The 15939-nt window shown below is 42.7% G+C and overlaps 1 protein-coding gene across 3 annotated transcripts in view; it reads left to right on the top strand.

Annotated features, from left to right (window-relative positions):
- Positions 1-269: 269 nt before the first annotated feature.
- AKAP7 (A-kinase anchoring protein 7) overlaps positions 270-15939 on the top strand; it is a 189506-nt gene continuing 173836 nt past the window's right edge. For all 3 annotated transcript variants that reach the window (XM_069726016.1, XM_069726017.1, XM_069726018.1), the window contains exons 1-2: positions 270-576; positions 13648-13803. In XM_069726016.1, the coding sequence (XP_069582117.1) occupies positions 360-576; positions 13648-13803 (373 nt within the window). In that variant the 5' untranslated portion in view covers positions 270-359. The remainder of the gene's footprint in view (positions 577-13647; positions 13804-15939) is intronic.

The raw sequence follows: 15939 nt of genomic DNA, 5'->3' as shown, positions 1-15939 counted from the left end.
TCAGTCATTGTGTAAGTGCAGGGTATCAGTAGTGTAAGGCTGGAGAGCCCCTAATGCCTGGCCCCTGGGACGTGTGTGGACACAATACATTGCACGCACTAGCACACTGTGACACTACCGCATGTAATGTATGCATAGGGGACTGTTGAGGTCGTACATGCACATAAGCTGCATGCGTGTAACGCCCTCCCCTCACGTCCCATTGGTTTTCCATATTAGCCGCCTACATTGTGCGGTCACGGTGTCTTCCTCCGTATACGCCTGCACAGTGACACAGTGGCTGCAGTGCCGCGCTCCCTTCCAGCTACGCGCTCGCACTAGGTTTGTCCCTCCCGCCGCGCCGTACCCGACTATTTACTATGTGGACCTCGCGCTGCTCTCTGCTCCAGTCTCTAGTAAACATTACTCTGCGTGCAGCCTATCGCCGTGACGTCATCAGGGGGTCCTCACTCGGCCGCAGAGTGACTTTTCGGGCCCCCCCTCCTATGGAATGTCTCTCTCCGTGTGTCCTGCCCGGTAACCGAGGCTCGGAGCGGGCTGGAGAACCTGAGGTCGCAGTACCGCCGATGGAAGCAGGTGCGAGCTGGGGGTGCTGCTGCTGTGACCAAAGTGTGACGTAAGCGTCACGTGACCTCCATAGCGTCTACAGCCCAGTGCGCGCACACGTGAGGACTAGGCTTCCCCTTTCTTCCATAACCGCACCACGTTATCTATTCAGCGTACCCCCTGAATCAAAATGGGGGTTGCCTGTCACAGGAGGACTCCTTACTAGTAGTCCAAAGGGGCCACATAAATAAAACCTGACAGATGCTCTGAGCTCCACGTCTCAAATTTCTTCCACTTGGCCCAAAGTAAAGGGCCCCTGACTGTCTGCAGCGGTCACATGGCATTGTTTATATCAGGAGGAAACAGGGGGGGAAAGTATAGATTGTTCTTACTTGAAGGGATTTACCATTACTTGGACAGCGCCTTCTTAAATGAAATAGGAAAAGTGTAGACTCCCCTCGCACCAGCAGCGGGCCTCCCATGTGACTGTCTGCAGCGCTCACATGGCATGACAATCAGCTGACTGGTTGCAGCTCATCAATATTCTGCCAGAGCAGACGTCCGCTGTGACAATATAGTAATGGCAGTAACCGGTCAGGGTAATGTGTAACGTGACATCACACCGGCGCCAGGAGACGTGGTGCCAACATCCCAGGAGCAGCGCCAGTGTGGGAGGTTTTATTATAGAAGGGCATGTGCAAGTACTGGATGCCCCTATAATTCATGCACCTTGAGACCAATAATGGGCAAAGACTTTGGCAAAGTGCACACCCATTCTGCCACAACGTGTTCAGTCCTGCTTCTTTTCTGTGCACTTCCAATTGCTCATTTTACCTTTCTACCCAGCGCGTTTCCATGAGACCTATGACATCGCGTGATTACCCAGGAAATGGGAAGCTTCATTTCCCAGCATGAGTGATCTCCAACTCCTGATCCAGCTGCTCTGCTCCCCCCCTGCCAGGGACTTGGCATGGAGGTAGAACTGTAGTTCTGTGGCTGCCGTCACACTAGCAGTATTTGGTCAGTATTTTCCATCAGTATCTGTAAGCCAAAACCAGGAGTGGAACAATTAGAGGAAAAGTATAATAGAAACATATGCACCACTTCTGTATTTATCACCCACTCCTGGTTTTTTCTTACAAATACTGATGTCAAATACTGACCAAATACTGATAGTGTGACGGCGGCCTCAGGATGACTCATGTAGGGAAATAGATTTCCTGTTTCCGCATATCGCTTAGAAGGATTCAGCCAGCCAGTTTATATTCATGTGTGTTAAGTCCTTCTCAGTCCCTGGCTTACTAGAGGTAGGGATCCTGAGTAAATGACACGCAAACAAGGTATTGTGTGATCATATACAGGGGAAGCCCAGGAGCACATCTCTCTCTCTGGGCTTTGCCCTTCCTTTATATAGAAAAGAATTATTCTTTTACAGACATGCGCACAAGCGCTCATATTTCACTATCTCTTACATAAACAATCTATACCAGTCTTTATCAGTAGAAAGTTACATCATCTGGAAGGTGAATGAAAGGCTGCTATTGAAAGAAGGAATGCACACATGATTACTTCCATAAAAGGAAATGTCAAGTCAGCAGAAATGTATCTTGTTGTAAGCGAGATTTCTCAGGAAGAAGACAAGATGGATTCCTTTAGTTCAGTCTGATCTCCACAATTCCCCCCTTTGACATTTTCTTTTATTTATTTTATTACCACAGGGCCAAAGACAAAGCCTTTATTTGGTATTACACATGTACATGCTTGTATTCAATAAGAGAATCAAATCTAGTATTAATTCTTCCGTTTAACTCTCGCAACCTTTTCTTTGTTTTGCAATAAGTACAGATATTACAAAGGGATAGCAAAATAAGCGCAATAATCAGTATTAGCAAAGGATAACATAAGAGAAGAAGGAAAAAAAAACTTTATACTCTTGCATCTATTACACAAAGTTTATCTGTGCATACTGAGATACTCTTGAGCACAATCTGGAATAGTACGTATATGACTACAATAATCATAACTATATGTATTATGCTCTGCATAATCCCAGCAACCCACCCACCGATTCCTCTGAACCAGTTGGCTGGGTTAAGAAAAGAAAAGGTATCTGACCACCAGCTATCCTTATTCTGGTCATTGTCTTTGTCATACTGATCTCTGAGTCGTTGAACGTCCTTTAATTTAAATGTCATACTCATAGTACTATTCGGGTCTATATAATGACAGCAGGTGGGTCCGATGATTTGACACATACCCCCTTGTGAGGCAGTTAGGTAATCCAATACCAGGGTATGTTGGTTAGTGACTATTATAAGCTGATTCTGTACAGCTATACTAGTGTTTAGTATATCCAATATATCCCAGATCTGATCATCTAGATAATCCGTGGCTCTAACTAATTTATCCCACATCTGTGTTAACATAGGATAAATAAAAATGGTACTAGCAATTTTGTTAGGAATTCCCATTTGTACTATATGTGGCCTCCCCGAGGGACGTGGTGAGTTATCTGCAGTTCTTTTATATAGTGTGTGCTTGGGCACGGCTTGCATATTCACTTGTTTATTTGAAATTATGAATGTAGCCGGGGTTAGGCGTCCTAATGTACAAGTACCCTTTATACCTACGGGAAGCCATTTATATGCTCCTTCTCCGCATATCCAAAATGTACCTTCAGGCAGATCCCATAGAGCTGAGTGCTGCAATACCAATCTGTGAGCCAAGTCCACAAATCTAGATACATTCTGAAGCATACACCAAGAGGGTTTTTGTCCCAAGGGGCTACAGTACCCGGCTGCGGGATTCCCACATACAGGCATTCCTTTGATATACTCATTGGATTCATTACAAACCAGGTTCCCCAGCTTACTTGTACAACTGTCTGCATCACCTTGGGGGAACAATTTAGAATGTTTCCATTTTCTATTATGTATGTATCTTTCCAATACTACAGGTTTGAAAGCATCAGAGGGGGGGACGGTTGTACTGAAACTAAGCTGTAGATTTTCTGTGGGGACCTGTCCTAAATTAGTTAATCCAGTCTTATTTCTAGGTACCCATTTTCCTCCCCTAAATGCTAAATATTGTAGATGTGTGTTACTCCCTGAGAGATTACCCTGCCACCAAGGAAATTCTACCCATCCCACAATTGGTATGGCGATTGTAGTATTCCACAGCCTAGCATTACCAATTTGGTTGTTGGCCAGGTTGTCTGAACAATTAGGCCAAGCGAATATTTCTTCTGCTAATACGGGAACTGCTAGAAAAGGTATACTTGTGGCTGATACCGGCGAATGGGTACAGATCCAACAATCTGTCAGGGTTTGTGTATTGTTTAACAAGTCATGCACTAATTTTCTATGATGTTGTATGAATCTATTGTTCAAAGGGGCTAGAGAATTCAGTCTATCCCACGCCTCCGTTGAGGTTATCATTATTAACATCAATATCATGAGTTTATACTGCTTTTCTTGCAATGGCTTGCATGTATCCATGATGCCTTTCCTTCAAGCTTGACTGATGTAGGTGTTGTCAACAGGACTTGGAAGGGTCCGTCAAACCTTGGTTCTAGAGCCTTTCTGGTGTGTCTTTTTACATAGACTTGATCACCTGGTTCCAACTTGTGACTTCCTTCTGTGTTGTCAGGATCTGGAAGGGAAGCAAAAACTTGTGCATGCACCTTAGTTAATTGTTTCTGAAGATTTTGCACATAAGAAGTCAATGACTCAATATTTAACACAAGTTGCTGTGGAAAATAACATCCTAAATTGGCAGTCCTGCCAAACAAAATTTCATATGGAGACAGTTTAGTCTTACCCCTTGGGGTATTGCGTATTGAGTAAAGGGCCAGTGGAAGGCATTCTGTCCAAGGCTTTCCTGTTTCAGCCATGGCTTTCTGTATTTTTAATTTTAAAGTTCCATTCATGCGTTCCACCTTACCAGAACTTTGAGGATGGTACGGAGTGTGTAACTGACTTTCAACACCCAACATTTTCAGTACATTTTGAAATATTTCTCCAGTGAAATGAGTACCCCTATCTGACTCGATCACTTCAGGGAGACCGTAACGGGGTATCAGTTCGGCAACTAGCTTTACAGCAGTGTTTTTAGCTGAAGCCTTCCGAACTGGATAGGCCTCTGGCCACCCCGAGAACATGTCCACACATACCAACACATACTCATACCCATTACTTTTTGGCAGCTGGATAAAGTCTATTTGTAATCGCTGAAACGGGTAGAGAGGTCGGACGTGGTGCTTCATAGGGGTCTTTGTTGTCTGTCCGGGATTATGTGCCAGGCATATAGCGCATGCAGCACAATAGTCTCTTGCATAGTTGCCAAAACCTGGAGCCAACCAGACTTGCTTTGCCAGTAGTGTCATTGCATTTGCAGACACATGAGTAGGGTGGTGCAGTCCACCAACTACAATCGGATACCAGGCTCTAGGTAGACATATTAGTCCATCTTTCTTCCAAATTCCCACTTGTTCTTCTGCCCCTTCCTTTTTCCACCTGTCCCTCTCCTCTTCTCCTGCATCTTCCTGTGCTTGTCTCAGTCTATCTTCAGTATTTTCTGTGAGGTTTACAGTATGAACCTGTTGTAAGGGTTTGACTGCTGCTGCTTTGGCTGCTTTATCAGCCCTATCATTTCCCCTAGATTCCCTAGTGTCGAGTCTCACATGTGCAGCTACCTTGATTACTGCTACTTCTTTTGTTTCTTGTGCAGCCTCTAAGATCTGTTTGATCAGAGAAGCATGTTTTACAGGTTGTCCTGACGCTGTCATGTAACCTCTAGCTCTCCAGATTACTCCAAAATCAAACACAATACCATGTGCATACCTAGAATCAGTGTATATATTAGCTGTCTGGTTCTCAGCTATTTTAAGAGCTTCAATCAATGCTGTTAGTTCTGCTTCTTGTGCAGACTGTTTCGGTGGAAGTGGTTCTGCTTTGAGAGTTTCAGATTCTGACACAACTGCATGTTCCCTGTATGGAAGTTACCTGTGTCATCTGCAAACCTACTACCATCTATAAACAGCTCTAAATCTAGATTTTGAAGTGGTGTTTCGGATACATTGGGTAAGCCTACCGTTTCTTGTAAAATGAGCTCTGTACAATCATGTGTGTCTGTAGGGAAAAAATTTGCGTGTGGATCAGTGTCCTTATTCCCCCCTTCAGACTCGAGAGGTAGCAGTGTAGCTATATTGAGAGTCTGAAGCCTAGCAAATGTGATAGTAGAGGGCAGCAACAAAGAACACTGTAGCCGCAAATGTCTGGCCATGGAAATGTGTTTTGGTTGGACCTGGTTTAATATCCCATAAACATCATGTGTAGTTTGAACTGTGAGTGGATACTCTAGAACAATTTCTGATGCTTTGTCCAACAATAGTGAGACAGCAACAACTACACGTACACAGGTTGGCGCTGCTCTAGCTACGGGATCTAACCTTGCTGAAAGATATGCAATTGGTCTTTGTTTCCCTGCATGCTTCTGGGTAAGAACTCCTGTAGCATGGGAATCAACTTCTGCAGCCATAAGCTGAAACGGTTTGGTGTAGTCTGGTAGCCCTAACGCTGGAGCTGAAACAAGGGCATCTTTTAATTGTTGGAACGAAATCTGACCTTCTTTTGTCAACAAATAAGGTTCACTTTTTACACAGTCATACAGTGGTTGCATTAGTTGACTGGCATGTATAATCCATTGTCTACAATGAGACACTATTCCTAAAAATGCTCGTAGCTGTTTATGATTTCTAGGCTCATTCATCTGTCTTATTGCTTCAGTTCTTTGTGGTGTAAGATGCTTTTTACCTTGAGAAATGCAATGACCTAGAAAGACCACTTTGGTCTGACAAACTTGTAGCTTTTGTCTATTCACTTTACACCCTTCTTTTTCTAGGAAACATAGTAAACTCACAGTGGACCTTTCTGCAGTTTCTAGATCTGGGCAGCAAAGTAGTAGGTCATCCCCATACTGCAAAATTACTACCTGTGGTTCGGGTTCAAACCTCTGAAGGACTGTTTGTAGGGCATTTGAATAAAGAGTAGGGGAGTGTATCATTCCCTGTGGAAGGCGTGTCCACGCCAACTGTTTGCCCTTAAATGTAAATGCAAACAAATGCCAACTATCTTGGTGTAAAGGAACCGAGAAAAATGCATTTGAAAGATCTATTACAGTAAATACTTGAGAACTGGCTGGTATCTGTGATAGTAACGTATGAGGATTGGGTACAACTGGGGTGATTGGATCTAGAACTTTGTTTATTTCTCTTAAATCATGTACCATACGATATTTGGGCATAGAACTCTTATCAAGAGTTCTCTTCTTGACTGGATACAGAGGAGTGTTAGCAGGTGATTGTATCTCTACCAAAACTCCTTTCTCTCTATATCCCTCTATCTGTTTTGTAATCGCTAGTTCCTGCTGGGCACTCACAGGGTATTGTCTGAGCTGTGGGAGAACAGTTCCTGGTTGCACAGATAGTTTTACAGGAGAGATATGCAATAGTCCCACATCGGTGTCACCCTGTGCCCACAGTGTTTCTGGGACCATTGAGAGGTCTAGATCTGTGGTGTACTCTTTTTCTTCAGCATAATCCTCAAAAGCCTGAATTCTAACATATTGTTCTAATGTTTCTGCATCATCAGGGATAGTCAGTATAACTGTGCCATCTTCCCTAAAATTGATGTTAGCTTCTAATTTCTTTAGGACATCAGTTCCTAACAAACATGTTGGGGCACCTCTGGCATACAAAAATCTGGATGCAAAACATTTAGGTCCTAATGAGACCTCTAGGGGCACAGTATATGGCAGTGTTCGAATTACCCCATCATAACCCTCAGCAAAAGTTGTTTGTTCTGAAATATCTTCCGGATTCGGAAGAAAATCTTGATTCAAAATTGAGGAAGTTGCACCTGTATCTATCAAAAATGGAATCTCTCTCCCCCCCACATTCACCTATATCATAGGTCTTCTAGCTGGTAGGGAAGTTTGTAACACATCAAGTCAATCTGAATCTGGTATGGGACCATCTATGATGGTAGATTTCTGCTGGTTGTCCGTTTGGGGAGGGTTATTTCTGGGAACAAATTTGCCTGACTTTATATCTGCCAACTTCTTCCTGCACTCTCTTTGGAAATGACCTGGCTTTTTACAGTAGTGGCAAGGAAAGTTGTGTCTCACTCTTCCTCCTGTATTAGCTTGTGCTATTCTAACAGGCTTACGATTCTCTCTCATATCCATGACTATTCCTAAACATCGTTGTTTCACAATATTTGGTTGTTCAATTGTTCTCCAATCTGGAGTAGAGGATTTAAATTTTTCTCTGATTTTCGGATCTAGCCCCTCTATTAATTGTTTTGTAAAAAGTCTCCTTACTGAAGCATCAGTCAAATCCAATCCTTCATCCCTAAAGCTATTTTCTAATTCTTGACTATATTCTTCAATACTTTGCCCAAATTTCTGCATAATCACACCCGTAGATCCCCTTTCCCTCTGTTTTTCTCTCATGAAAATTATTAATGCCTCTGTGAACTGGGTACCTGATGCTTCTGTCTGTAAGGCACCCCCTTCTGCCACTGGTCTATTGGGCTGTAGGTGTGTCAATAATTCCTGAAAAAGTCCGGGGGACATTTTCATTCTACATAATTCTTCCCCGTCCGCCCAGACCCCAGCATGAGTCTGCATGATTTGTTGTATGTATTGTGCAAATCGGATGGGATATTGAGTGGGATCAGGCGCATTATGCAGGAGGGACATACCTTCAGCAGGGGACCAAGGAAAATACTGTCGGGTCTGGTGATATCTAGTTCCCATTACCCCGTCAGCACCAGGTTCCCTAAAGGGTCTTGGTACTACCCTAACAGGGGCAAGTACAGCGCCATGTCTAGGTGTACCACAGACTAGGCAATCATTTCTCCAATCTGGATTTTGTTGTCCACAGTGTGAACATACCCATCCTCCTACCCCACCAAGATTGGGATACAAGGCTGGAAATTGTTTTCCTCCTTCTGCTCCTCCAGATGGTACAAATGATTGGGCTTTTGGATCTAGGTAAGGTGGTGGGATTATGTCACAACTTTTTCCCTTCCCCATAATCCATTTGGAAGTGTCTGGATCATACTTCCAATTCTCCTCTTTAGCTGTTTTTGAGACCTCTATCATACAGTGTATGATTTCTTCCCACCCATTGTCTTTGATAATTCCACCTCGTTCTTTACTCAGTTTTTCCCATTCTGTACTGAACATAAGTGCTTCTGAAATTCCCAATTTTTCTCTTACCCTTCTAATCTGACTTCTGACTGTCTTCCCACATCTTTCCTGTATGATATCTGCTGCTTCCACTTGTCCTAAGACGGTTTTTGTCTGTTTATTTCCCATTTTTCTTTTTTATTTTTTTTCAATATTAGCTATTTCTACCCCAGGTGACGTTTGGACAATCACTTATCCTAGGTGATGTCTCGTTGCCTTCTCTCCTAGGGAGCTAAAATATTGAAGGGCTGATCTGCTCCATTCTTTCTAATGTGCAGAATGTACTTAAGTGCTATTATGCACGCAAACAGACCCAGCAACACCATACAGATCACAAAACTTTCTGTGTCAGTTAGCATACTTGTCCCAGGCTCATGGACCCGCGTCCTGGGCTCATTCTATCAAACCTTATCCAGAAATGAAGGAGGTTAAGCACTTAAATGAGAGTCAAGCATGGGCGGAGGTCTCCCCGAAAGGACGCAACCACATGACCCAGTTAGGCTGACTTCCGTGTATAAGGCTTATACCCCAACTATTTCGGCTTATTTTTCTACGCACTTTTGCTCTTCTTTCACAACATACCACAACCTTCACACTGTTCACACACTGCCAGGGACAGGACTCATAAATCTATACAATATAGTAACCCGAGTTTTATAGGTATCTACTCACTACTAGACTAACCCAGCGTGACACGGCTCATAGAGATCTTTCGGATAATACAAGGCAGATAAAAGAGAACTAATAATGTCTCTTACCTGGCCAGGTTTTTCAGTTCATTTGCCGTCCATTATCCCAGATTTCCATTGTCCGTATCTGCAGGTGAATCTCGAGCAAATACTCTCATCTCGGGTCCCTGTTCGGTGCGCCAAAGAAATGTTAAGTCCTTCTCAGTCCCTGGCTTACTAGAGGTAGGGATCCTGAGTAAATGACACGCAAACAAGGTATTGTGTGATCATATACAGGGGAAGCCCAGGAGCACATCTCTCTCTCTGGGCTTTGCCCTTCCTTTATATAGAAAAGAATTATTCTTTTACAGACATGCGCACAAGCGCTCATATTTCACTATCTCTTACATAAACAATCTATACCAGTCTTTATCAGTAGAAAGTTACATCATCTGGAAGGTGAATGAAAGGCTGCTATTGAAAGAAGGAATGCACACATGATTACTTCCATAAAAGGAAATGTCAAGTCAGCAGAAATGTATCTTGTTGTAAGCGAGATTTCTCAGGAAGAAGACAAGATGGATTCCTTTAGTTCAGTCTGATCTCCACAATGTGATATAACAGAAATGCTGAAAGATGAGGTGGGAGTAAAGCCGCACTGCCAGAGTTACGATACTTTACACAATAGGAAACCAAATGGAGTGTAGATGCGGTTTTATTCGTCAACGCGTTTCAAAGTAATCCAACCTCTTCATCACGGCAAACCACAAATTGGTTTGTTAGCGCTGTTCAGCATGTAATGGCTGCTGCTAGGTACTACAGATCAGCTTCTATTTCAAGAGGCACTTACACTTTCTTAAAAAAATGTACTTACAGTGCCTTGCGAAAGTATTCGACCCCCTGGAACTTTTCAACCTTTTCCCACATATTATGCTTCAAACATAAAGATACCAAATGTAAATTGTTGGTGAAGAAACAACAACAAGTGGAACACAATTGTGAAGTTGAACGAAATGTATTGGTTATTTTAAATTTTTGGTGGAAATTCAAAAACTGAAAAGTGAGGCGTTCAATATTATGCGGCCCCTTCACTTTCAGTGCAGCAAACTCACTCCAGAAGTTCATTGTGGATCTCTGAATGATCCAATGTTGTCCTAAATGCCTAATGATGATAAATATAATCCACCTGTGTGTAATCAAGTCTCCGTATAAAAGCACCTGCTCTGTGATAGTCTCAGGGTTCTGTTTGAAGGACAGAAGACCAAGGAACACAACAGGCATGTCCGTGATACTGTTGTGGAGAAGTTTAAAGCTGGATTTGGATACAAAATGATTTCCAAAACTTTAAACATCCCAAGGAGCACTGTGCAAGAGATCATATTGAAATGGAAGGAGTATCATACCACTGCAAAACTACCAAGACCCGGCCGTCCCTCTAAACTTTTATCTCAAACAAGGAGAAGACTGATCAGAGATGCAGACAAGAGGCCCATGATCACTCTGGATGAACTGCAGAGGTCTACAACTGAGGTGGGACAGTCTGTCCATAGGACAACAATCAGTCGTACACTGCACAAATCTGGCCTTTATGGAAGAGTGGCAAGAAGAAAGCCATTTCTCAAAGTTATCCATCAAAAGTGTTGTTTAAAGTTTGCAACAAGCCACCTGGGAGACACACCAAACGTGGAAGACGGGACTCTGATCAGATGAAACCAAAATCAAACTTTTTGGCAACAATGCCAAACAACATGTTTGGCATAAAGGCAACAAAGCTCATCCCCACTGTCAAACGTGGTGGCAGCATCATGGTTTGGCCTGCTTTTCTTCAGCAGGGAGAGGGAAGATGGCTAAAATTGATGGGAAGATGGATGGAGCCAAATACAGGACCATTCTTGAAGAAAACCTGTTGGAGTCCGCAAAAGACCTGAGACTGGGATGGAGCTTTGTCTTCCAACAAGACAATGATCCCAAACATAAAGCAAAATCTACAATGGAATGGTTCACAAATAAACGTATCCAGGTGTTAGAATGGCCAAGAATCTGTGGAAAGAGGTGAAAACTGCTGTTCACAAACGATCTCCATCAAACCTCACTGAGCTCGAGCTGTTTGCCAAGGAAGAATGGGCAAGAATTTCAGTCTCTTGATGTACAAAACTGATAGAGAAATACCCCAAGTGACTTGCAGCTGTAATCGCAGCAAAAGGTGGCGCAACAAAGTATTAAGTTAAAGGGGCCGAATAATATTGCACGCCCCACTGTTCAGTTTTTGAATATCCAGAAAAATGTAATATAACCAATAAATTTCGTTCAACTTCACAATTGTGTTCCACTTGTTGTTGATTCTTCACCAAAAATTTACATTTGGTATCTTCATGTTTGAAGCATGATATGTGGGAAAAGGTTGAAAAGTTCCAGGGGGTCGAATACTTTCGCAAGGCGCTGTAAACACCTTGTAAAAACCTCTGAACCTCCCCTCTTTCTGCCACTATTTTTTATTTTGTATCACCTCACTCAGTTGCAGAGATTTTCACATTTGTCCTTTTTGGAGCGCGGTATGTGAAATCTCTTCAAGTAGTCCAATTGGCAATTTCTTCACAGTTTTCTCTGTGGGCATGAATTTTCACCCCACCTCCCAGATGTTTCCAATCGCATACTGGCAGCTAATCTAGCAGTGTCAGACTCTGCAGAGCTGTGATTGGCAGCGTCTGCTGATATGGGGTGCAATTGCACTCACCCAGGGAAGACTGAATAAGCCCCAAGTTGGTCTGCAAGCAGAGATTTCACATGGTGTGCTCCAGAAGCAACAAATGGGAATATCGCTGTAATGGAGTGACACAGCGCAAAATTGAAAAGAGCAGCAGAATCAGTGGACCTCAGTGATTTTTTTTAACTTGCCATTTAGCTAAATTTTTTTGAGCAAGTGACATGTCCTCTTTAAGAGCAGAGGAACTGTCCTATAGTTCCTGACAAATGCCACTGTTCAGCTCCATTAAATGTTTATATCTGGCCACTTTCAGAGATAATAACAGCTGATCGATGGTGGTGCCATGTATCAGATTCCCACCAATCTGATATGGATGACTTATTCTGAAGATAGATTATGCTCGGACAATCCCTTTACGTGATGACATATCCTATTACTATGCCATCAGTTACCGGGAGAACAGCCATCATTTACTGAGAGAAGAGCATGAGAGTTTACTGCAGGGGAATTAACGAAGTACTCCTCTCATCAAAATGTTTATCCTCTTAATATATTGCAGTCATCACATTATATAGCAGTGTGTACTTACAATTGCTCATTTTTCCATGTTACCCTGTAAGTTATTCTCTTTTTCCATTAGATCTGTTACATCATGTGATTAAAAACAGATTAGCTGAATTCTTCTAAGCTCTATGTAGAAACAGGAGGTTAATTTTCCCCGTATGACTCATCAGTCACTGCAAAAGTCTATGGCAGGGGGGTGGAGGAAACAGTTGGGTCAGGAGTTGAAGAGGGGAATGATTTCTTAAGGGACAAGAGACTTCCTGTTTCTACATGGAGCAGAGGAAAGAGACGAATTAGCTGGGTAGAAAGGCAAAATAAGAAACTGTAAGTGCACAGTGCTATATAATATAATGATGGCAATATATTAAGAGGGTACGGTCTTTGATGATAGTGCTTCTTTAACCATTACCTTTGAAATGAGTTGTCCATCGATATAATGCACAGACGTGCTTTGACCTGTAGAGGGAGTGCCATTGTTTGTAGCAGCTCTCTGCTGTGGCCAATAGAGGGATCCATCGCAGAAGACCTCTTCTCCATCCACATGACACAACATGGCATATGAAAGTGGGTGATTTAGGACAGACAACACCATTGATTGCGCTCCCGACTCCTGGAAAGCTACTTTATATTTGACATCTCTTAGCTTGTGTTACCATAGAGATAAATGGTTTGTGCAAAGATATATTAAAGCAAAGTCTATATGATATACCATACAGTAAAGAATGAATCTGTTAGATCCACCACACACAAACGCACTGATTTTTTTTTGTGCAAGTTACAATGATCCCATTCACCTGAATTGTACTCTTGTTGCAAATCCCACTAGTTACCCTGTGTATGAACCCAGCACGGTGGATTACACATTCCTATTGTATTACTATTATAATAATTTTTTATACTTTTTTTTTGTAGCCTCAGAAGATGAAACTGCTGAGAGAAATCAGCAAAAAAGGAAAAGGAGAATCAAGCAAAAGAAAACAAGTTCCCATAAGAAAAAGCCGGGATCTGTGGAAAGTTTGCTAATAGAGCTGCCATTTGCACATGCGGACATTTGTTCGGTGTTGGAAAGTAAGTATGGTTTGTGAATATTGAGCAGCTGACCCCTGCGGAGGTCATTTAGAAAGACAAGACTTATCCAGATGCCCTAGTACAACTTGAACTGTCGGACATTCAGCTGATTGGGCGCCACATAATGCCTAGCTGGCTATGGCTACTTCTGGCAAAAATATCTTTGCCAAGGATACTGCTAACATAGAAAAAACTCAGAAAAAATACATACCATGAGATACGGCCTTCCCAAAACCCTGTCTGATGACAAATGCACACTAAGCAGGATGCAGCAGGCCTCCACTGATAAAGGCTAGGGGCGGCACAGGTGCAAACTACTTGATAAAAACAGCCACCCCAACCAAACATTGCAGGGGTTGGCTGCCTAGCAGAAAAAAATGCACATTGATATAACTCACATAGGACACCAGTCACACTGATAGGTGCGGTGCACAGTGTCTGTATGCAACCTATTGATGACGCCCCTTGTATTAACAGGCGGGCTGCCCAGCACTATAAAATGCAGCGCACAGTGAAAGACGCCCCAGAAAAACCTAGCCAACATATAGAGGCCTGGCCACATCCTGCAGAAAAGGATATGATATAGTGCAAAAAAATGCATGCATATGATAAATACATACACTATATGAGGTATTGGTTTAATATTTTGGCCAAAATAAAGTAAGCCCGCAACCCAACGTCAAGGGTCCCCATAATATTGCGGGTCCTAACACTAATATCAAAAACAGCTAACATAGAAAAAACTCAGAAAAAATACATACCATGAGATACAGCCTTCCCAAAACCCTGTCTGATGACAAATGCACACTAAGCAGGATGCAGCAGGCCTCCACTGATAAAGGCTAGGGGCGGCACAGGTGCAAGGATACTGCGGATCATCTGAAAAAGACATACAGGGAGTACTTAGGAGGAAGGTCTTTCTTTTTCAATAGCTCTACTGCAGTTGCTATTCCCGTGTGCTCTTGGATTCATGGCAGTGACACTTTTGATAGGGCTATGACTTTAGTTATTATTTATTGGCAAGTTAAAGTGAACCTGTCAGCAGGATTTTGCTAAGTAAACTACAGGCAGTGTCAGCTTGCCACAGTTATACTGATTAAAATGATACCTGCAGTGACAAAATCCATCTTGTTGTTCTTGTGTAATCAGTGTTAGAATTTTCCAGTTAATCAGATTCTCGTGCTTTGGGGCTCTTACTGCTCTAGGCCAGAGAGAAACCAAAGAAAGACCTGCCCACAGGCCTGCCTTAAGGCACCTCATAAAACTCCCTAAACTACATTATCAGAAAATAGACGAAAAGACACTCACTGAGAATCTTTATGTTTATTCTTGCATTCCACATTGCAGTAAATGGGAGCTGGGCTGCCGTACCTGTATACGGCCAATACACATTGTGTGGAGCTGTGATGTTCCAGCCCTGTATACTTTGTATACCTTGCAGCCACGGGAACTGTTAGCACCTGACCATGGGGGTACCATGTGTCAGCCACCACCGATCTGATATTGATGATCTGTTCAAAGTATGGAACCATCAATATGAAAGTCTTGGACACTTAAATTCTTCATGGATCAGGTCATGGTGTGCAATGGTCTCGGGATGTGAACCCACTCCACACTGGGCATGTGTTGGTCGTGTTAAACATCCTGGCATCTGATTTAAGAGCAATGATTATAGATAGCTCTAATCACTGCTGATAACCCCTTAACTAAGCGACAGTGGTATTTAGCTCACGCGATCCTGCCCTGGTGTCCATCCCAGGTATGCATTGTCGGCCCCGCTTCCCCTACATCCTAATCACTGGTTGCCGATGGGTTGATGACTTTGCATGGCAGCCGGAACTTACTGACGGCCTCCATCACTGCCATCTTGGTACTGTTTGGAAGCCCAGTCTATGGCCAAGATGGCAATTAGGACTATAAACTCCAATACGTTAGTGTTGCAGAATATAGTACAAATGATTATAGGTTAAAGAACCTTAAGGGGACTAAAAATAGTGAAAAGTAAAAAGAAGGTTTTTAAAAACCTTTAATAAGTATTTATTTCCTAATTAAATAGAAAGAAAAGTAAAAAATAAAAAAGCATATTCAATATTGCCTATTCCAAAAATCTAAAATTATTTAACCTATACAGTAAAT

Source organism: Ranitomeya imitator, chromosome 5 (assembly GCF_032444005.1).
Source record: "Ranitomeya imitator isolate aRanImi1 chromosome 5, aRanImi1.pri, whole genome shotgun sequence".
In the NCBI taxonomy this organism is placed as follows: domain Eukaryota; kingdom Metazoa; phylum Chordata; class Amphibia; order Anura; family Dendrobatidae; genus Ranitomeya; species Ranitomeya imitator.
This window is presented reverse-complemented; position numbering and strand designations above follow the sequence as displayed.